Here is a 21,008-nt window from a genome sequence, read left to right on the forward strand (position 1 = left end):
GAAGGCTCCGCACCCCCAGGATGCCAAGGCTGGGGGAGAGGGGCAGGGTCAGGGGTGTCTGCGGCTGTCTCATTGAGTTGGTCAGTCTCTGGCTGGAAGTCTGGAAATGCACGTGCTCAGGTCATTGTGGCTGAGCGCTCCAGCCACACGTTTCAGAATCTGGGGGCGAGACGGGCTTTCCTGAACAGGGTAGGGGGTTGTTTCTCATGAGCGACGGAGCTGAGCCCACCACTCTAAACCAGCGCCTGAGCCCTGTCAGGTCACGTCTGCTACGAAAGGATAAGCTGAGGTCCAGAAACTCAGGGACTTGAGGAAGGTTGACTTATTGTATTTCCATGAACTTGGAGGCTTAAAGTGCTAGAAACTTGTTCTCTCCCAGGTCTGGAGGCCAAAAGTCTGAGACTGAAGGGTTGGCAGAGCAGCAGGGCCGTGCTTGCTTGGAGGTCAGAGAGGACCATTCGTGGTCCCTTCCACCTTCTGGTGTCTTCAGGTGTCCTTGGCTAGAGGCCTCACCACTCCAGTCTCTGGCCTGTCCTCACACGACCTCACCCCTTCTGTCTCTTACTGCGAAACACGCTGGTGGATTTCGGGCCCATCCCAGCAGTCAGGATGGTCTTATCCGAAGACCGTTCAGTGGTCACACCTGTAAATGTCCTTTTCCTAAACCGGGGCCCGTTCACTGTTCTGGGTGGCTGCATGTCTGGGGCCACCACTGAGCCCCCTGCAGCCAGGCAGCAAGTTCAGCCTCTCCAGCAAAGGCTCCGGCTTGGGGTGCAGGCAACACAATGTGCCCCAGGAGTCCTGGGCTCGGGGTGCCCCAGCGCTCCAGCCCTACCTCCTGGCCTCCACGACCAACAGACCTGTAACCCCCAGCCTCCTCCACAGGGCGCTGGGGGCTGAGCCCACCCGGAGCACAGGGCGCTGGGGGCTGAGCCCACCCGGAGCACAGGGCGCTGGGGGCTGAGCCCACCCGGAGCTCAGGGCGCTGGGGGCTGAGCCCACCCGGAGCTCAGGCTCAGAAGTGCTGCTTCTCTCACTTCGCACCTCCCACACCCCACTTCCGGATCCCTGGGGCCCTGGCCTGTCCTGCCCACCCCCGCCGGTGACTGTCCTGTGAGCACCTCTCAGACTGGCCCTGGATCCCTGAGTGCTGCCTTCTGTGGCTCAGCCCAGGGGCCGGTGTCCAGTGGGGTGAAGGGCGCAAACCCCCAGGTGGTCACGGTTAGCGGGGTTCCAGCTGGTGTGTGGCACTGATGTGGGCCCTGTTTTGGAGGCTCCTGGGTTAACCCTGCCTCTAGGGGTATCAGGGGCAGGTGGAAACTGAGGCAGGAGCCCAGGGAGAGTGAACCTGGTGGGGAGAAGGAAGCCAGGAAGGGCCCCAAGCCTGCGGCCCTGCTGTGGTCTGCCAGCTGGCCCCACCTCTGATCCCTGCCCCCTCCCCCTCCCTCGCTGCTGCCTCCGCCTTGGGGCTCCGTCTGTCCGCCTGCCTCTCCGCACATTAATCTGTGCTGGCTCACTGCTGACCCAAGCGAAACGGAGTTTGCCTTTTCCCCTCTCGGCAGTTTTCTGTTGGCAAAGCAAAATGATCGCAGTGCATGCTCACCTCGACCTCCCCATGCACGGAGGAGGACCGCCCTGGGAAGTGAGACGTCCCTGCCGGGCCAGGCCGAGGAGGGGGCCCGGTCGCCGGCACAGCACACGCAGGGGCCATCCATGTGCTCATTGCCCAGCCCCTCCCCCAGCTCTCCATGTCCTCCGTGGGCCCTCTCTGTGCTGGGCACAGGGACAGGGCAGTATCCTGCTGCCGCTGGCGCGGAGGAGCAGGCGTGGTGCCCATCTGTGGCCCACGGCCCATGTGGAGCAGAGCGACAACCGTGATGCGGCTGGACCAGAGAGTGGGGAGCTAACACCGGGCCCTGAGACGTGGCCGTGTCTGAGGAAGGCTGAGTGAGTCCCAGCCCAGAATCCAGGGAGGAGGCAGAGAGAACAGGCCAAGTGCAGAGTGAGGCTGGTGGGGGCAGGTGGATGGAAAGAGACAGCACCCCTGGACACATCAGAGCAGAGTGGACAAGCAGGCAGGCACACGCCTCCTCACAGGCGCACCCGCTCGTGTGCGGACCCCACAAGCCAGCCCATCAGTGTAGAGGACCCGGGGGCTCTTGGGGCACAGCCTGGACAGCTCCCAGCACACTCAGAGAAGTCCCTTGGCCACGGGCTTCCCTCCTGGGCCAGGCCAGGCATTGACATGACCCCAGGCTGCTGTCCGAGAAGCAGGAGCGTAGTGATGCTCACCTTTGGGTGCCAGGCTAGCCTTTTGTTCTGAGTCCTGGCTCCGAGACGGTGCAGTATTCCCTCTGGGTGGGGGTCGGCCCACAGCTGACCACTGGGGGCTTTGCCAGGCCCAGAGTCATGTCCATGACCTCATCCCCGAGGCCTCCTGGAGCCAGCCCAGGACTCCACCAGCTGCTGGTTCAGCCGTCTGGGGACACCAGGGAGGTGCCAGGGAGACCAGATGGGCCGGGCCACTCCGGGGTGCTGGGTGAGGGTGGACACAGGATGCTGGAAGGGCGCGGGCAGAGCCCCCACCTTCCTTGGGGGCATCGTCTGGTTTGTTCCCCTGGCTCAACACCTACTTTCCCATCTGGAAAGAGACTTCCTTGCTTCCTGGAGAGGTCGACGTCCAGCCACCCCTGACCCAGGGGAACAAAGGCCCTGGCTTGCCTGAGGGCCCGGAGCCAGGCCACCTGGGCAGCCTAGGAGGGTGTGGGCTTTGGGACGGGCCCTCCCCGCCAGCCTGGGGGAGAAGCAGTTGGTGGCTCTCTCCTGGCCCCAGCCCCTCCTGGGTCCAGGTCGGCTGCTGGAAGCGGGGACGCTGCTGAGTTCTGGACAGGACCTGCCAGTCCTGTCGTCCCTGATTAGAGTGTAATGGCTTCCTTGACGCACAGTTTTATTAATCAAATTAATACGGGCTGAGGTGACCTTGGCAGGTTCTGCTGAGAGGGACATTCTCCTGGGAGGGGCAGGTGGTCAAGGAGGGACGCACCTGGATGTCCTGTCCGCCGGCTCGGGCAGTTGGGGGGAGCCCCGCCCTCCCACTCTGAACACCGTGCACCCTCATCACACCCACACACCCGCCCTCACACACTCACCCCCGCCAATGCCCTCCACTCACCCCCCAGCCCCAGTAACGCTGATGAAGGTGGGAGAGAGCAGGGGCCAGGGCCCTAAGGGCTGCTTCTGCTTGGGGACCCCACGGAGGAGACAGGCCTGACGTGCTGAGAGGGGCTGGACCTTGGTCTGCAGGGGAGCTTCCTTCTCTCCGGGGTCTGCCGCTGGCCCCTCCTTAACCCTGCACGGCCCAGAGACCCCGCCTCCTGCAGCCTTGTGAGCAGGCCGTGGCTGCCCCCTGGCGGCCATGGGACCCCCCCAACACTATCCCGGAGAGAACTGCAGACAGCAGCCTCTCCCATCTTCCACCCCTTCCTTTGGGGCCAGGCCCTGAGCCACACTACCGCGGGGCCTGGGGCAGTGTGGCCGTCGTGGTCTCTGGGGCTGTTCCCAGTATGCATGGTGTGGGGTGGGGGGGGTGGTCCCTGAAGGCTCACGGTCCGAGAAGCCCAGTTTGGTGCCGAAGGGGCTAGGGAGAAGTTCAAGAGAGTTAGGGTGGGCTGGGGGTACCCCTCTGTGCTGGGCCTGGGAGCAAGGAGGCTGAGACGGCCCCATAGACACCCCTTGATCCGAAACAGCGGCCTCGGACGCCCAGGCTCGACTGCAGGGTGGGGGCTGGGGGAGCGGAGCCTGGAGGGACTGGATGGGGGCGGACACAAGGCAGGGCGGGGGCGGAGCTTAGCCGGAGGGGTCATGGGGGTCGGGCGTGGCCTGCAAAGAGGCAGGCAGCTCCAGAAAGGACTGGACTGCAGGAGCCGGGCTGGGGTCAGAGGCCCTCGATGCACACGGGGTTGGGAGACGGGCCAGGAGGTACGGAAGCAGGGAGGGAGTCCCGCTCTTTGCACGGAGGGACAGCAGAAGGCATGCAGTAGTTGGCCTCTGCTAGGACACCACTCGGGTGGGAGGCCGTGCTGTGGACACCTGGGCTGCTTGTGGAGGGAGGGGCAGGGCAGGAGGGAAGCTGGTCCTTCTCCAGCCTGTGGGGCACCAGGTGGACCAGTGCGGGGTGGGGGTGGGGGGCCCGGCAGGGGTCGCTGCGGGCCAAAGAGAAGCTGGGCTTGGGGCCGCGGTCCTGAGGGAGGGTGTGGACAGAGGGTGGCATCCTGGGAGGAAGGGGATGGGAGAGCTCAGCCAGGGGCCTCAGGAGCCCAGCACAGGGGCAGCGGGAATCTGAGCTGCAGGGGCCGCTGCTACACATCCCCCTAGCCTGCCCCCTTTTCCCGTGACAGCTCCTTCTGGTCCGAGAGGAGTCCATGGACACTTCCACCCGGGGAGCTGCCCTCTAGTGGGCAGTCGGGACACAGGAGGACAGGGCAGCTCAGAGACAGGCTCCTGGCACCTGGGACTCAGTGCCCAGGGTAACTGTGACACTTCTTGTGCGGGTGCTGCACCTGGCCCCCGGCACTGGGCTCTGGCACATCTCATCAGACATGGTCTTTAATGGGCAGCTCTGGGCACTGGGTGGGGCAGCAGACTGGCTGAAGCTCCTGGGTCCTGGATCAGGAAGGTCTGCATAGCGTCCTCGCTCCCAGCCAGCTGGAGCCTGCGCGGGGGCCCTTGTATGGGAGGAGCCGGCCCCTCACCGCCACCCTGGGCAACCCAGAGGGTAAGGGCAGCAAGCAGCTCAGGGCTGTGGGGCTGGGGACAGCCTTCTTCCAGTCTTGCCCCTGTTGGCCTTGCGGTTCCAGCCAAGGAGGGGCCTGGGCCTCGGGCTGGCTCGTGAGGGCACTGGTGTCTCTTGGCCACACTCCTTCTGGCTTCTCAGAAGCCCCCCAAGGGCTGGCCGGCGGTCCCCCTGTGTTCAGCATGGAAACGGACGTGGGTCAGCTCCCCTGGCCTGGTCTGCTTGTGGCCAGCGGGTGAGTGCCAGGGACAAAATGGTGGGGATTTAGGGGGCGGGGGGTCCATGTGATAGCAAACCCCCCATGGGTTTGCCCTGCTCGGGGGCAGTGCTCCAGAGGCAGCCTCTGCCCGGAGCAGTTGAGGGGCGGGCTGCGCCTCACGGAGGACCGTCCCAGCACCCTCGTAGCATGCGTGGGTATTTGGGGCCTGGCCAAAGGAGTTAGGGACACCCTCCCAAGGTCCTGGGGCTCACTGAGACGGGCAGCTCGGCAGCAGGCAGCAGCGTGACCACCTGCAGGCTCACGCCCTCGTCGCCCACACCCTTCAGCTGGGCCACCACCTCCGCGTGCTTCCACCACCTGCACGGCTGCCCGTTCACCGACACGATGTAGTCACCTTCCTTCAGGCCGGCCTCCTGCAGCAGACGGGGAGAGTCCCACAGCACCCCTCCACCTCTGGGTGGTCCCACCTTCCCTGCCCCCCTGGTGAGGGGGGCTTACCGCAGCCCGGCCCCCTGGAACGACGGCAGCGATGAGAACAGGTGAGTCTCCCCGCAGCGTGAAGCCGAAGCCTCCGTCTCCTCGAGACAGGTGAATGGGCCCCACCAGCCGCCAGTGATTCTTGGCTGAGAACACGGACAGGGGCCCCTGGGGGAGGTCAGAGACCTGGCTGGGCTGCTGCACTTGGAGGAGCCCCCCCGCCTGGAGCACCCTGGCCCTCATTGCTCCATTCGGTGAGAGACTGGTGGCGTCAGCAGGGGGGCTGGGCAGGGTGGGGCCCCCCTCGAGGACCTGCCTGAATGCCAGGAGAGAGCTGAGGAAGGGGAGGCCTGGGAGGGTGCTCACCAGCCGGTGGAAGATATCAGCTACCTTCACCCGGGAGAAGCTGGGTGTCCTTCCCTCTGCCCTCTGCTGCGTCTTAGCTGAAAGGATGAGGATGAAGGGGGGCAGGGCTGAGACCAAGGCTCAGGGTCCCAGGGTGGTGGCCTGAGGTGCAGCCATGCACTCGGGCCCTCTGGGCACCACCAGCAGGAGGCGCATGGTGGTTCTGGCGTCTGACGTCCCTGGGGGGATGGGGCAGGCACGGAGCAGTGGGGAGCTGCCATTGTGGCTCGGCTCCTCCTCCGAGGGCTGTCTGTGTGGCACATGGAGCCTCTGCCTGCCTCCCCCGCTGGGGCCAAGACACACCCACCCCGGGGACTGGTGCTCACGCTGGACGTCAGGGGCCTCGGTGGCCTCGTGGAAGTCGTCCTCCAGGTCGAGCTCCGAGTACTTGGCCAGAGAACGCTGCAGTGCCCGGGCCAGCACGGCTTGCAGCAGGTCCTCCCAGCGCAGGGCGCGGCACACGGCGTGCAGCTGCAGCGCCGCCTCCTGCCCCAGGAGGGCTCGCCTCAGGTGGGCCTTGCCTGCGGGACCGAGCTGTCTCACGCTGCTGGGGCCCCTCCAGGCCCCACCCCACATGCAGCTGGAGGAGGGCAGGTCAGGGCTTCCGGGTTCATCCTGGGTCCGCCAGGGAAGAGCTGCCTCCCACGGGTGCCTGCCCTGCCCAGGAAGCCGCCTGCACTGCTGGGGCCCCATGGGGAGTGACGGCTGGAGTGGGGCGCTCACGCCGGCAGGGGCCCAGGGCCTCACCCAGCTTGCTGCGTTCCTCGCGCTCCTGGGGCAGCACCGGGCCCCGGGCCTCAGCCGAGGCCAGGAACACTTTCTCAAGGATGGGGAGCTCCGACTCGGCCACCGCTGGAGGTCAGGAAGGGCAGTGAGCCACCGCACGGGCCCCTGGTGGCATGGCAAGCAGGCACACAGGGCGGGGCACTCACGGGAGCCATCACACAGGCCCAGGGCCGCGTGGTAGTGAGCCAGGGCGTGGAAGTGCTCAGCCTTCACGTGCACCAGGGTGGTCCAGGGGAAGGGCACGTAGTTCCGGATGGGCGGCTGGACCATGGTCCGATGCACCAGCCGGTACTCGGCCGCCACCTGCTGGCACACAGGGGGACGGAGGGGGCTGCCAGGAGCCCGGCAGCCTGGGCCCCGGCCTCTGCCCACCCTGGGGCCCCACCTCCACCAAAGTCCCAGCGACCCTGCCTCACGTCGATACGAGCTCAGGGGTCAGGGGGCCCCAGTCCCTGCCCTGATTGGCATCGCCCAAGACGTGGGGACTCAGGGCCCCGGACCCTGAACAGCCCCCCAGAGCCTATGAGGACAGCTGGCTTCCAGAGACTCCCCAGCCGCCCCTCCCGGCCCCGCCCCACCCTGCCCCGGCCCCCAGCTCAGCAGGCACCCGAGAGCCAAGAGCCGCAGCCTGGCCCGTCCCCTGGGACAGCCACCCCTGCTGCCCCCCTCCCTCCCGCCCTCACCTGGGCCGCCTCCTGGGCGAGGCGCAGCTGGGCCAGGCAGTCGTGGGCAGCCCCGGGGGCCTGCAGCAAGAGGCCCTCGAAGACACACTCCTGGGCCTGGGCACTCATGAGCTTCTCCAGCATGGAGAGGGAGGCGGGGCTCATGTCCGGGCTGGGCGCGTGGGAGAAGTTCTCCCTCAGGAGGCTGAAGGCCCCTGAGGGGGAGAGGGGGCTCAGCAGGGCTGCCCAGCTCTCACCCTAAGCCCATCACAGAGGGCCTCTGTGTGCTGAGCCCCTCGGCCTAGGGGGCCACCACGCCTGTCCCCCTACCCCGACTCTGGCCCTCGAGCCTGGAAGTAAGGACCGTGCAGGCACAGCTGTGGGGCCAGGGTCTGGCAGCCTCACCAGCAGCCCTCTGAAAGGCTTCCACGGCGCGGCTGATGCCCTCAGGGCAGGAGCGGTTCTGGCGAGCCCCGATCTGGGTGTGCAGGGCGCCGATGTTGAACAGCACGCTGCCCTTCTCGAAGGCCAGGGCCCGCTGCTGGGCTGGAAGCCCTGTCAGCGAGTCGTACCTGCAGGGTTGGGTCAGGCTGGGAAGAGTTCCCACAAGAAGCTGGGGGTCTCAGGAACGGCCCCGGGGCTCCTGCCCACCCCAGCCCCTACCAGTGGAAGAGCAGCCCGAGGCTCCGGGCAGGGGTGACAAAGCGCGCCTCCAGGAAGCAGAGCTGGTTGTAGTAGGCCGTGAGCAGCTCCAGGCCGGCTTTGCTCCGGCTGGGGGTCCGCGTGGCCTGCCGGAAGGAAGTCAGCTGGGTCCTACCGCCTCTGCCCACCCCAGGGCACACATGGCAGCCCCTGGGATGTCACAGCTCCAGGGGGCGCCCCAGGGTCTAGGGGTGAACATAGTCACACGTGCCCTCCCGGGGGTTGCTGGGGACCGCACGTGCCACTCCAGGGGACTGCAGGGCACTGGAGTGGCAGGCTGGGCAGGGTCCCTGAGGCGGGCTCGGGCACAGAGCAGCCATTCCCAAAGGCCAGCAGTCTTCTCACCTGGGGGCTGGGGGCGCTGACACCCACCTGCCGCAGTTCCTCTAGCTCCCTGATCTCAGCCTCGTAGGAAGCTCCATCCTCCCCAAAGTGCCTGCAGATCAGCTCCTGAGGTTGGGGCGGGGGGAGGGCAGGCACGGGACTTCCCTGGAGCCTCCCAGCCCGACATGGCTGAAGCCCCATAGCGAGGGGACCCCCACCACAGATGCGGGGCCCAGGGACTCAGGGATGTCTCTACTGGAACCCCTCACCCTTATTAACTCCCACGAACCAAGTGCCACCTGCCACCTACCAGCGGATGCCCGAGGCCCAGGCTGAGGCACCTTCCTGCTGGCCTGGCCGCAGGGGCTTAGGAGCCCCCACAAGGTCCCCCGGAACCTGCGGGTTTTCTCAGCACAGGCTCTGGCTAGAAGGGGCAGCCCCCAGCCAGTGGAACCCTCAGAGCAGGAGTCGGGGACCCGGCAGCCATCCTGGGACCTCCGGTTTTGCCGACATCCGTCCCAGGGTGCGTTCTTCTGCAAAGCCCACCCGATCAAAATCCCCTCTGGCTGTGGAGGCCAGGTGGCTCCGGGTCAGACCCTTCTTCCCTCTGAGTCCTCACCTCAGTGAGACTGCTGACCAGGAAGCCCCTGAGAGCCGAGCCCAGGCCGGCACTCACCTTCAGGGAGGGGGCCCAGTCCAGGGGCTTGGTCTCCTTCAGCCCCAGGGGGATCATGGGGGCAGTGACGCCTTCGCTAGAACCAGAAGCAGCGAGTCCAGACTCTAGGGCTGGACTCCGCTGTCCTCGGTGGCCTTGGAGTCACCCACTACCACGCCTGCTACACCGGACGCACCGCCCCACCCCGGCTCTGGAATGCCACGCCACGTCCCTCAGGCCCTGCCTGATGCCGGCCCTGCACACACAGGCGTGGTGGTGGTGGTCTCCCTCACGCTCACATGCACACGCGCCTCTGGGGCCAGTCCCTGTCCCCCCACACACTTGCATGCACACACGCCCCTGGGGCCAGTCCATGTCCTTGCACACACTCACACACGCACCTCTCGGGCTGCCCCGTGTCCCCGCTGCTGTCGAGCCCCGCCAGCTCCTCCTTCAGCAGCTGCAGGCTGGAGTTGACGTCGCTCAGTTCCAGGGCCACAGTCTCCCTGACGCGGGCGTTGCTGGTGGCTCTAGAGGAGGGAGGCTGAGGTGAAGCCCTAGCGCTGCCAGGGGACTGACGCCCCAGGCCTTCATCGCAGCCCAAGCTCTGGAGCCCATTCCACAGTGATGTGCCAAGGGGCCCAGCCACCCTGGGGCGCAGTGGCGGGGTCCAGGGCCCACCAGATGACCCCCTCCTCTCTGAAGCTCCCTGCGGGCCATGCAGTTTCCTGTCCGTACGCGTGTCATGACTCTGGCCGGAGTACATGTGCTCGGACCCAGAACTTCCAGGGTGTAAGCACCCCCCCTCACCTCTCACTCCCCCAGGACATGGCTCACGCCTGTGCTCTGGAGACTGGAAGGCAACTTCCCTGGAGAGATGGGGTTGGACTGCCTCTGTGCCTGCCAGAGGGACCAGTGGGTGCCCAGAAAGGCACGGGGTGGACAGGGAGGCAGGGTTAAGGAAAAGGAGGGCCTGGCAGAGCCCCGGCCTGCACCTGGCTTTGTGCTCACTGGTAGTGGTTGGGGCAGACAGGGCCCCCTTCCCTGGCCTCAGATCAGCACCCAGAGAACAGGTGGGTGTGAAGGTGTGAACACACACAGGCTCCAAGGTAGAGATGCATTCCTGTCTCAAGGACTCATTCTCAGGTTCTCAACCTCGGGACACCAGTCACTTGCCACAGCTCAGCCTAAAAAGTGCAGCTGCTATGCCCATCCTGGTGGGGACATCCTCTCCAGCCTAGCATGGAACCTGGCTGGCCCTGAGCTGACCCTGCCAGTGAGGGCCACCAAGGTGGGGGCCTAAGTCATCTGTGAGCATCCCAGCTGGGCACCATGGCTGCCCCAGACCCTGGTGTGAAGTCCAGCCCTGCATCTCGGGAGCCTGAACAGGAGGCCTGGTCGTGGACTCACACGTGGACCAAAAGACCAGGCACCCACCGTGTCACTGCCCTGCCCTGGGTGAGCCTGCCTCATGGGGGCCTCTGGGAACATGGCTCTGCTTTCCTGGGGGTCCAGCCATGGGCGGGTGTCCCGGGCAGCCAGTGCCCACCTGTACAGATTCTCGGCGCCTGTCCGCATCCTCAGCTCCCTGTCAATCTGCTGGTGGATCCGGGCCCTGCGGCTCTGCAGGCGGCCGGGCGGTGAATCTGCTGAGAGGTCACAGCCCTGCAAAGAGGTCACAGGTCACTGGGCCCAGGCCAGCAAGGACATGGCGTGCAGCGACAGGGCTGGACTGCCCTGGGAAGATGCTGGGCCCGTCAGGTGCCGCTCTGGGACTCAGCAGCCCAGCTGGAGACCCGCCGGGAGACGGTCAGTTGCTCCCCGCATCCTCCTGCGCTTCTGAATTCCTTCTATAACCTCCATGACCCGTCCTGCCCACGCAAATGCCGGACTGCGCACGTTTAGGTGGAAGGGATGACCAGCCAGCTCCTGCCAGGGCACTGATGGAGAGCAGCCTGCCTGCAGGGTGCTGGGTCTCCTCTGGGCCACACTTACTGTGGCTGGGCTCCATCCCAGTTGGCCGCTTATTGCGGCAAATGCCCAAACCACAGGCCCCAAGGGTCACTCCACTCACAGGCAGAGGGCCAGGCCTTCTGACAGCCCCATCTGAGGTGCCTCAGTGCGGCTTCTGCCCTGCACACGGGCAATCCCGCCAGCCTGCCCGTGTCCCGGGCCCCAGGCAGAGAGCCCTGCAGCAGGTTCAGAGGGTGAGAGGTTTCCTCTGTGAGGGGAGGGGCTTTCAGGGCCCCAGTGGGACTGGTGCTGCTGTGGCCATTTAGGGACCTCCTGGCCTGGTCAGTCACCAGCCCGAGAGTTGGAAAGGACTTCTCAGAATGTTCTTCCTTGGACCATGTCCTCAGGCTCAAGTGGTCTCCTGGCCCTGGAACAGAACAGGGAAGAGGACATAGAGCCTCCCAGGACCCCACCCTGAAAGCACAGGCATGCAGGGCTAATGCAGCCTCTCTGCAGTGGCCGCTGTCTTGAACAAATCTGAGGAAATATGTCCCCACTGCCACACACAGAGCAGTCCCCGCCTTCTGGGGGCTATAGGTTATCCCAGCCCCAAGCAGGAGGCACCCTAAAGAAGGCCTTACTCTCTTGCACAGACAAGACTCATGGCACATGACCACCTTGGATTACGGCCCAACATTTCCTCCACATTCCAGTGTTCTCAGGAGGGATCAATCAGGGAAGACTTCCTGCAGGAGGAAGCATTCTTCTGGGACTTCCAAGTGGTCCTGAGGTAATTGGGGAGAGGGGACTTGTCCCCATTGAACAATGGGGGAGAGAGAGCAACCACCCTGGATGATTGCCTGCTGGGGGACTCTGGACAGGTCCTCGTCTGTAGACAGAGAGGGGGCTGGTGTCAAGGTGGCATCAGGCAGGAAGAAAGCAAAACACGGCTCTCCTCTCTCCGCTCTGCTGGTTGAGTATCTGTCTTCACACTGGCCTTCACTTCTTCCCCATGATACCTCCCATACCCGCTTGGTGCAGAAGGGAATGAGAAGAGGACACGGGCAGTCGCCCTTCCAGGAGGCCTGAGAATCCGGAGCAGGGGGCAGGCCATAGCTGAAGCTCTACTCTTCTCCCTCTGAAGGTCCAACTGCACAGCTCCAGCCTAAGGTTCTGAGTGAGCAGCAAGGCTGTCTGCCTGGGGAGGGGCGCTCCATGCACTGGGGAGAGGCTGCCAGCCCCGAGGGACTGTCCCGTCAACACAGCTCATCAGGTGTCCGATGTCACGTGCCCCCGGAGAGATGTGCTTGAAGGCGGGAGACCATAGTTCCCTCTGAGGCCTGCAGCCAGCACCCCTCATGGTCTTGTGACCCCAGCGCTCCCTCCAGGATGCAGGCTGGCTGCATGACTTGGCGGGAAGTGCGACTGTGGCCCAATTTGCAGTGCTGGGTGGCGCTCACCCCCATTTCCACACTGGGTGGTGAAGGGGTCTGCCAGCTCGTGCATGTGTGGAAGAACCCCCACCTGATGGAGAAGAGCAGCGAGCCTCTCCCACGCCCTCCCTGCTCCAGCCCTGGCAGCACTGGTCTAATGGATCCCCCAGAAGCCCAGGAGGAAATGGCAGAGGCAGTGGCCAGAACTGGCTAAGTGTGCCAGGAACTAGGCCAGCGCAGGTCTGGTAACAGACTGCAAGATGGTTGGTGGGGCCAGGCCTCACACCCTCCCTGGTGCAGGTGCAGCTACGCTTGGTGGCACCGGCCTGAAAACTCTCGTGTGTGTGGATGCCCAAGGCCTGGCATAAACCCTGGGAAGCCTTTCAGTGACTCCCAGGGAACAGCCAGGCTCCCGGGCTGCAAGGTGAGGCAACCAGAGCACGAATCCTCCCCAGACACAGACTCACATGTCTCCACCCTCCTCCCTTGCACAGCTTTTCAGTCCTGGAAACAGTCCACAGTCCACAGCCCCCGCGGGATCAGGGGTTTCAGGAAGGGGCAGAGGTGCGGGGAAGTGAGGCGGGAGAAACCACCTGCTGGGAAATCCTCCAGCCATTTCCTGTACCCGGGTGCATCAGCCACCTGTTGCTAAAAGTTCCATCAAACACAGAGCTGGGTGGCCAGGGCACAGCTGAACAGCCCTAGGAGAGAGGGAACAGCTAGGAAAGGGGGAATGACATGCCAGGAACAGACACGAAGGCCACGGGCTGTCACTGACCAGAGTCCAGCGCCTGCCAGAGATGAGGGTCCTGGAGTGTTGTTCCCAGAAACCACAAGCTGGACTTGCGCTCCGACCTGCTCCGGTCGACGCAGGAGGCGTCCCCCAAACGCACTAGACAGGAGTCCAGCGGCCGGGCTCTGGCTCCGCACGGGGCCCCAGTTCCCCACCGTTAAGCCCACCTTACGCGACGTTTCGCCCCGGAGTCCAGCGGCGCGAGAAACCAGTGCCGATCCCGCAGCCGAGCGCTCGTCCGCGGCAGCGGGCAACAGGAGCGGCCGGGTTTGGGAACCCACCTCCCGGCGCCCCCCGGCCGCCGGCCGCCGGCCGTCGAGCGCTCCCACCTTGCGGATGGGGCCCGCTTGCAGCCGGGCGCTCTCCTCGCCGGCTCCCGGGCCGTCCGATCTGTCCTCGGGGACCATCGCCGCCCGCTGCTCGGGCCGCGTCCGCCTGGAGGCCGTCGCCAGCGCAGGGACCCCCGGAGCAACGGACTCCTCACTGCCCTCTCCTGGGGGTGGCGGCCCCGCCGGCAGGAGGGGCGGGGCGCAGGCCGCCGAGCGTGCGAAACTTCCCGCTGCCCAATCGGCGGCCGCGGCGACTCCGACGGACAGCAGCGCTGGCCAACCAGAGCTTGAGGGAGGTGGTTCTCGAAGCCAGGCCCTGCCCACTCGTGTCCGCGGAGCCCCAGGGGAATGCGGTCGCCCCTGGCAACCGCCGGCCGGCGGAAAAGGGAGAAACAAGGCGCCGCTCACAGCCCAGGGGCAGCCGGGGTTCCACCCGCCGGGTGGCGGGGCCTCCACAGGGCTAGTCCGAAGAAAACACCCGCGATGGCTTGTTAACGGATTTCCTGGCACGAGCGCCCGTGCAGCCCTTAAGGTCCGCTTTTCTGTCTCCGCTCGGGGACCCAGACTCTGGCCTGGTGGCCCCAGTGCGGTGCCGTCCATTGTCACACTTCCAGAAACCGCTTCCAGAACCTTCCTCGGGAACCTGCCTCTGGAGCCCACACTCCAGAACGCCCCTCGGCAACCTGCTTCCAGAATCATCTTACTTTCACCACCTACATCTAGAACTGACTTACCTCCCGGGACCAGCCTGCCTCCAGAACCGAACTCTCCCTAATCTGCTCTCCCTGCAGAGTTACCCCAGGCCCTTAATAATTTCTCTAGTTATGGCAACTCTGGAACGCACTCAGATTTCATGTGGGGCTCACCTCACCGAAGAGCAGGGGCAGGAACACCAGAGCATATGCAGTAGCCATAGCAAATCTTCAAGTTCTGATAAATTTCCAGCCTTGTCCATAGTAACCATCTCCCCAGGGTCCCTGCCATGCCTCGGTGCAGAGCTCTGGGCCCCTCCCCAAATGGCCAAGCCAGAGCCTGGCTTTCCCCAGAGCTAAATCCTGTAAGCTAAGCTCTTTGGCTAACCCTGGCCATCTGAAACAATAGTAACAGAAAAATAAGGTAATTGTTAACTCCGAGGAAAATAAAATGTAACACAGAATATGACCTGACTTAGCTGTGTATTTCAGGTTGTCCTGGCAGCTTGACCGTAGAGGACCACGATAAGGAGTTTCTGTTAGGAGGAGGAGAGAGGGGAAAGGTGAAGAAGTGGGTGAGAGAAGCTGAAGCTTCATCCTGCTGAGGGGGAAGTCAGCAGATAAGGCCTCAGTTAGAAAGCAGAATTCCAGGTGCAGAAGCATGAGGTCCGGGACTCCCCTGGTGGCGCAGTGGCTAGGAACCCATCTGCCTATGCGGAGGACACAGGTTTGATCCCTGGTCCAGGAAGATGCCACACCATGAAGCAACTAAGCACCACAAGTACTGAAGCCCGCGTGATCCAGAGCCTGTGTTCCATTACAAGAAAAGTCACTTCAAGGAGAAAGACGTGTCTGGCAAGGAAGAATAACCCCCACTAGTACAACCAGAGAAAGCCTGCACAAAGCAACAGAGACCCAGCACAGCCAAAAATAAATGAAGAGATAAGTAAAGAAATAAAAACCTCCAGTTGCAGATGCTTGTTCTTCGGAACTGTGGGATTCAACACCAAATCTGCCGCTCAGAGTTATAAGCGGTCACCCCTGGGGAGGCGGTGAGGTGCCGGAGGAGGTTCCTTCTTGGTTCAGCAGGTTTTAGAGACCTGAGGCTGGTAAAGCTCCAAACCTTCTATAACAAAGTAACCCCAAAACTTGTGTTTTGAAGAATGGATGTCTAGTAATTGACAACAAAAAGCATCCAAAATAAAAGGAAACCATTGGAAACGAAGAGATACTTCTAAATAAGGTGTGAATTAGAAGAAATAACACAAATTGCATGTTACCTAAAAAAAAAAACTAGAAAGTAAATAACATTATATAAAATTTATAGAACAAAAGGAAATTCTGTAACTTTACGTGACTTTATTACTATATAGATATCATATATATGTGAAACAAATTAACCAAATTTAAAAAAAGGAGGAGGAAATAACAAAACATTTAAAGCTGACATCAGTTGCATAGCAAAGAAACTGAGTGTTTGAGGGAAAAAAGTTGATTAATCCCCAAGAGGCCCGATGGTGGGGGAGTAGATTTTTATTGGCTAGGCTCCGCCTCTGACTGCATAAGATTGGGTGCATTGCTTAGCCCTGGGGAGTGAGATTTTTATTATTTTTCCCCAAGTCACCATTCACAGGTGGGTGGTGGCAGAGGGTGTATCCGCAGGGGTGTCCACCAAAGACCGTGAGCCTTGCAGTGGAGGTGAGGTTACTTCCCCTGGGCTCATTTCTGGTTTCCAGGGAGGAAGAAGCATCAGGAGAAAAACAAGATGTCCCCCCAGTTCCCCCAGAACGTTGTCACATGGCCTTGTGTGTCTGCATGGGAGGCTGCGAATGTATTGTCCTTGCATGCTGTCCCAAAATAATTGGGGTTCTGTCTGTCAGTACAACCAGGATTGGTTTGGATCCCCACAAAAGCACAAATACACCATATCAAGAAAGGAAGAGAGACCAATTACCAAGGCACGGGGAGATTGCAAACTGTGAGAAAGCATTATGACGGTAAACTGGTCTGCAGAAGACGGATGATTCTGTTCCCAAATGTGAACGATCAAAGCTGATCCCAGAAAAGGGGGAAAACAAGGATAGACCAATGTTCAGTTCAGTTCAGTCCAGTTCAGTCGCTCAGTCGTGTCCGACTCTTTGCAATCCCGTGAACCGAAGTGCACCAGGCCTCCGTGTCCATCACCAACTCCCGGAGTCCACCAAAACCCATATCCGTTGAGTCGGTAATGCCATCCAACCATCTCTTCCTCTGTCGTCCCCTTCTCCTCCTGCCTTCAATCTTTCCCAGCATCAGGGTCTTTTCAAATGAGTCAGCTCTTCGCATCAGGTGGCCAAAGTATTGGAGCTTCAGCTTCAACATTAGTCCTTCCAGTGAACACCTAGGACTGATCTCCTTTAGGGTGGACTGGTTGGATCTCCTTGCAGTCCAAGGGACTCTCAAGCGTCTTCTCCAACACCACAGTTCAAAAGCATCAATTCTTCGGCACTCGGCTTTCTTTATAGTCCAACTCTCATGTCCATACATGACCACTGGAAAAACCATAGCTTTGACTAGATGGACCTTTGTTGGCAAAGTAATGTCTCTGCTATTTAATATGCTATCTAGGTTGGTCATAACTTTCCTTCCAAGGAGTAAGCGTCTTTTAATTTCATGGCTGCAATCACCATCTGCAGTGATTTTGGAGCCCCCCAAAATAAAGTCAGCCACTGTTTCCCCATCTATTTGCCATGAAGTGATGGGACCAGATGCCATGAACTTAGTTTTCTGAGTGCTGAGCTTTAAGCCAACTTTTTCACTCTCCTATTTCACTTTCATCAGGAGGCTTTTTAGTTCCTCTTCACTTTCTGCCATAAGGGTGGTGTCATCTGCATACCTGAGGTTATTGATATTTCTCCCAGCAATGTTGATTCCAGCTTGTGCTTCTTCCAGCCCAGTGTTTCTCATGATGTACTCTGCATATAAGTTTTTTTTTTTGCATATAAGTTAAATAAGCAAGGTGACAATATACAGCCTTGATGTACTTCTTTTCTTATTTGGAACTAGTTTGTTGTTCCCTGTCCAGTTCTAACTGTTGCTTCCTGATCTGTATACAGGTTTCTCAAGAGGCAGGTCAGGTGGTTTGGTATTCCCATCTCTTTCAGAATTTTCCACAGTTTATTGTGATCCACACAGTCAAAAGCTTTGGCACAGTCAATAAAGCAGAAATAAATGTTTTTCTGGAACTCTCTTGCTTTTTTGATGATCCAGCGGATGTTGGTAATTTGATCTCTGGTTCCTCTGCCTTTTCTAAACCCAGCTTGAACATCTGGAAATTCATGGTTCACGTATTGCTGAAGCCTGGCTTGGAGAACTTTAAGCGTCACTTCGGGGCTTCCCTGGTGGCTTAGAGGGTAACGCGTCCACCTGCAATGCAGGAGACCTGGGTTCAATCCCTGAGTCGGGAAGATCCCCTGGAGAAGGAAATGGCAACCCACTCCAGTACTCTTGCCTGGAAGATCCCATGGATGGAGGAGCCTGGGAGGCTGCAGTCCAGGGGGTCACAAAGAGTCAGACACGACTGAGCGACTTCACTTCACTTACTAGCGTGTGAGATGAGTGCAATTGTGCGGTGTTTTGAGCATTCTTTGGCATTACCTTTCTTTGGGATTGGAATGAAAACTGACCTTTTCCAGTCCTGTGGCCACTGCTGCGTTTTCCAAATGTGCTGGCATATTGAGTGCAGCACTTTCACAGCATCCTCTTTTAGGATTTGAAATAGCTTAACTGGAATTCCATCACCTCCACCAGCTTTGTTCGTAGTGGTGCTTCCTAAGGCCCACTTGACTTCACATTCCAGGATGTCTGGCACTAGGTGAGTGATCACACCATTGTGATTATCTGGGTCATGAAGATCTTTTTTGTACAGTTCTTCTGTGTATTCTTGCCACCTCTTCTTAATATCTTCTGCTTCTGTTAGGTCCATACCATTTCTGTCCTTTATTGAGCCCATCTTTGCATGAAATGTTCCCTCGGTATCTCTAATTTTCTTGAAGAGTTCTCTAATCTTTCCCATTCTATTGGTTTCCTCTATTTCTTTCCATTGATCGCTGAGGAAGGTTTTCTTATCTCTCTTTGCTATTCTTTGGAACTCTGCATTCAAATGGGTATACCTTTCCTTTTCTCCTTTGCTTTTTGCTTCTCTTCTTTTCACAGCTATTTGTAAGGCCTCCCCAGATAGCCATTTTGCTATTTTGCATTTCTTTTTCTTGGGGATGGTCTGGATCCCTGTCTCCTGTACAATGTCACGAACCTCCATCCATAGTTCATCAGACACTCTATCTATCAGATCTAGTCCCTTAAATCTATTTCTCACTTTCACTCCCTTGATAAGGGACTTGATTTAGGTCATACCTGAATGGTCTAGTGGTTTTCTCCACTTTCTTCAATTTCAGCCTGAATTTGGCAATAAGGAGTTCATGATCTGATCCATAGTCAGCTCCCAGTCTTATTTTTGCTGACTTCTCCTTCTTTGGCTGCAAAGAATATAATCAATCTGATTTTGGTATTGACCATCTGGTGATGTCCACGTGTAGAGTCTTCTCTTGTGTTGTTGGAAGAGGGTGTTTGCTATGACCAGTGCGTTCTCTTGGCAAAACTCTATTAGCCTTTGTCCTGCTTCTTTCCGCATTCCAAGGCCAAATTTGCCTGTTACTCCAGGTGTTTCTTGACTTCCTACTTTTGCATTCCAGTCCCCTATAATGAAAAGGACATCTTTTTTGGGTGTTAGTTCTAAAAGGTCTTGTAGGTCTTCATAGAATCGTTCAACTTCAGCTTCTTCAGCGTTCCTGGTTGGGGCCTAGGCTTGGATTACCGTGATATTCAATGGTTTGCCTTGGAAACGAACAGAGATCATTCTGTTGTTTTTGAGATTGCATCCCAGTACTGCATTTCAGACTCTTTTGTTGACCATGATGGCTACTCCATTTCTTCTAAGGGATTGCTGCCTGCACTAGTAGATATAATGGTCATCTGAGTTAAATTCACCCATTCCGGTCCATTTTAGTTTGCTGATTCCTAGAATGTCGACGTTCACTCTTGCCATCTCCTATTTGACCACTTCCAAATTGCCTTGATTCACGGACCTAACATTCCATGTTCTTATGCAATATTGCTCTTTACAGCATCGAACCTTGCTTCTATCACCAGTCCCATCCACAGCTGGGTATTGTTTTTGCTTTGGCTCTATCCCTTCATTCTTTCTGGAGTTATTTCTCCACTGATCTCCAGCAGCATATTGGGCACCTACTGACCCGGGGAGTTCCTCTTTCAGTGTCCTATCTTTTTGCCTTTTCATACTGTTCATGGGGTTCTCAAGGCAAGAATACTGAAGTGGTTTGCCATTCCCTTCTCCAGTGGACCACATTCTGTCTAGAACAAACTGCTGGAAGGGCCACTAGACTCATCTGAGAGCAGACAGTTCCCCCCACCACCACCACCCCCGCTCCTCAGAGGATCCCGGCCTGTGGAAAACAGAGGGACATGGAACAGCTTACAAAGGTCAGAGGCCCACGGCTACTGAGGAGAGGGCAGGAAGCCGTTCATGGCTCTACCCACACAGGTGAGTGTCAGAACCTGCTGTTGTCTGCCTGCTCCACCCCTGTTGTTACAGAATCTGCCTGGGAGGGGCAGCCAGTCAGCCCCAGAAGGTGGAAACCTCTGTGCAAGAAATTTAACCAAAAAACCCACCTCTATTAGGACTAATTAGATAATTTGGTAAGGTAGCTAATGTTCAGCTAACTATGTTATGGGCTGAATTTTATCCCCCTTCCAAAGTCCTGTGTTGAAGCTGTAATCCTAGAGCGATAGGATTTGGAGGTGGGGCTTATGGGAGGTGATTAGCGTTAGATGTACATCAAAGCTGTATGTTGTCACCCTGCTTATTTAACTTATATGCAGAGTATATCATGAGAAATGCTGGGCTGGATGAAGCACAAGCTGGGATCAGGAATGCCAGGAGAAATATCAGTAACCTCAGATATGCAGATGACACCATCCTTTTGGCAGAAAGTGAAGAACTAAAGCGCCTCTTGATGAAAGTGAAAAAGGAGAGTGAAAAATTTGGCTTGAGGCTCAACATTCAGAAAACTAAGATCATGGCATCTGGTCCCATCCCTTCATGGCAAATTGATGGGTAAACAATGGAAACAGTGACAAACTTTATTTTTTGGGCTCCAAAATCACTGCAGATGGTGACTGCAGCCATGAAATTTTTAAAAGACACTTGCTCCTTGGAAGAAAAACTATGACCAACCTAGACAGCATATTTAAAAGCAGAGACATTACTTTGCCAACAAAGGTCCATCTAGTCAAAGCTATGGTTTTTCCAGGAGTCATGTATGGATGTGAGAGTTGGACCACAGAGAAAGCTGAGTGCTGAAGAATTGATGCTTTTGAACTGTGGTGTTGGAGAAGACTCTTGAGAGTCACTTGGACTGCAAGGAGATCCAACCAGTCCATCCTAAAGGAGATCAGTCCTGGGTGTTCATTGGAAGGACTAATGTTGAAGCTGAAACTCCAATACTTTGGCCACCTGATGCGAAGAACTGACATTGGAAAAGACCCTGATGCTGGGAAAGATTGAAGGCAGGAAGACAAGGGGGGCGACCGTGGATGAGATGTTTGGATGGCATCACTGACTTGATGACCATGAGTTTGAGCAAGCTCCTGGAGTTTGTGATGGACAGGGAAGCCTGGTGTGCTACAGTCTATGGTGTTTCAAAGAGTAAGACATGACTGAGTGTCTG

At 58.8% G+C, this 21,008-nt stretch overlaps 1 protein-coding gene across 7 annotated transcripts; it reads right to left on the bottom strand.

Moving 5' to 3' along the window:
• Nucleotides 1-4,587: 4,587 nt before the first annotated feature.
• Nucleotides 4,588-13,774, bottom strand: RHPN1 (rhophilin Rho GTPase binding protein 1). 7 transcript variants are annotated; one of them, XM_069599613.1, is made up of 15 exons: nucleotides 13,532-13,774; nucleotides 10,573-10,688; nucleotides 9,425-9,553; nucleotides 9,045-9,120; nucleotides 8,417-8,494; nucleotides 8,006-8,130; nucleotides 7,748-7,914; nucleotides 7,364-7,557; nucleotides 6,827-6,983; nucleotides 6,642-6,746; nucleotides 6,221-6,415; nucleotides 5,856-5,932; nucleotides 5,511-5,657; nucleotides 5,264-5,425; nucleotides 4,588-4,963 (listed from the first exon to the last, which is right to left on the bottom strand). In XM_069599613.1, the coding sequence occupies exons 1-15, from the start codon at nucleotides 13,607-13,609 to the stop codon at nucleotides 4,793-4,795; spliced, it is 1,977 nt and encodes a 658-aa protein (XP_069455714.1). In that variant the 5' UTR covers nucleotides 13,610-13,774; the 3' UTR covers nucleotides 4,588-4,792. The 7 variants fall into 7 exon arrangements, with proteins under 7 accessions (XP_069455714.1, XP_069455715.1, XP_069455712.1 ...); XM_069599614.1 differs by having other exon boundaries at nucleotides 5,880-5,932; nucleotides 13,532-13,719; XM_069599611.1 differs by having other exon boundaries at nucleotides 5,880-5,932; nucleotides 8,988-9,120; nucleotides 13,532-13,704.
• Between the last annotated feature and the right edge of the window lie 7,234 nt (nucleotides 13,775-21,008).

The sequence above is a fragment of the Ovis canadensis genome, chromosome 9 (genome assembly GCF_042477335.2).
Source record: "Ovis canadensis isolate MfBH-ARS-UI-01 breed Bighorn chromosome 9, ARS-UI_OviCan_v2, whole genome shotgun sequence".
Lineage (NCBI taxonomy): Eukaryota > Metazoa > Chordata > Mammalia > Artiodactyla > Bovidae > Ovis > Ovis canadensis.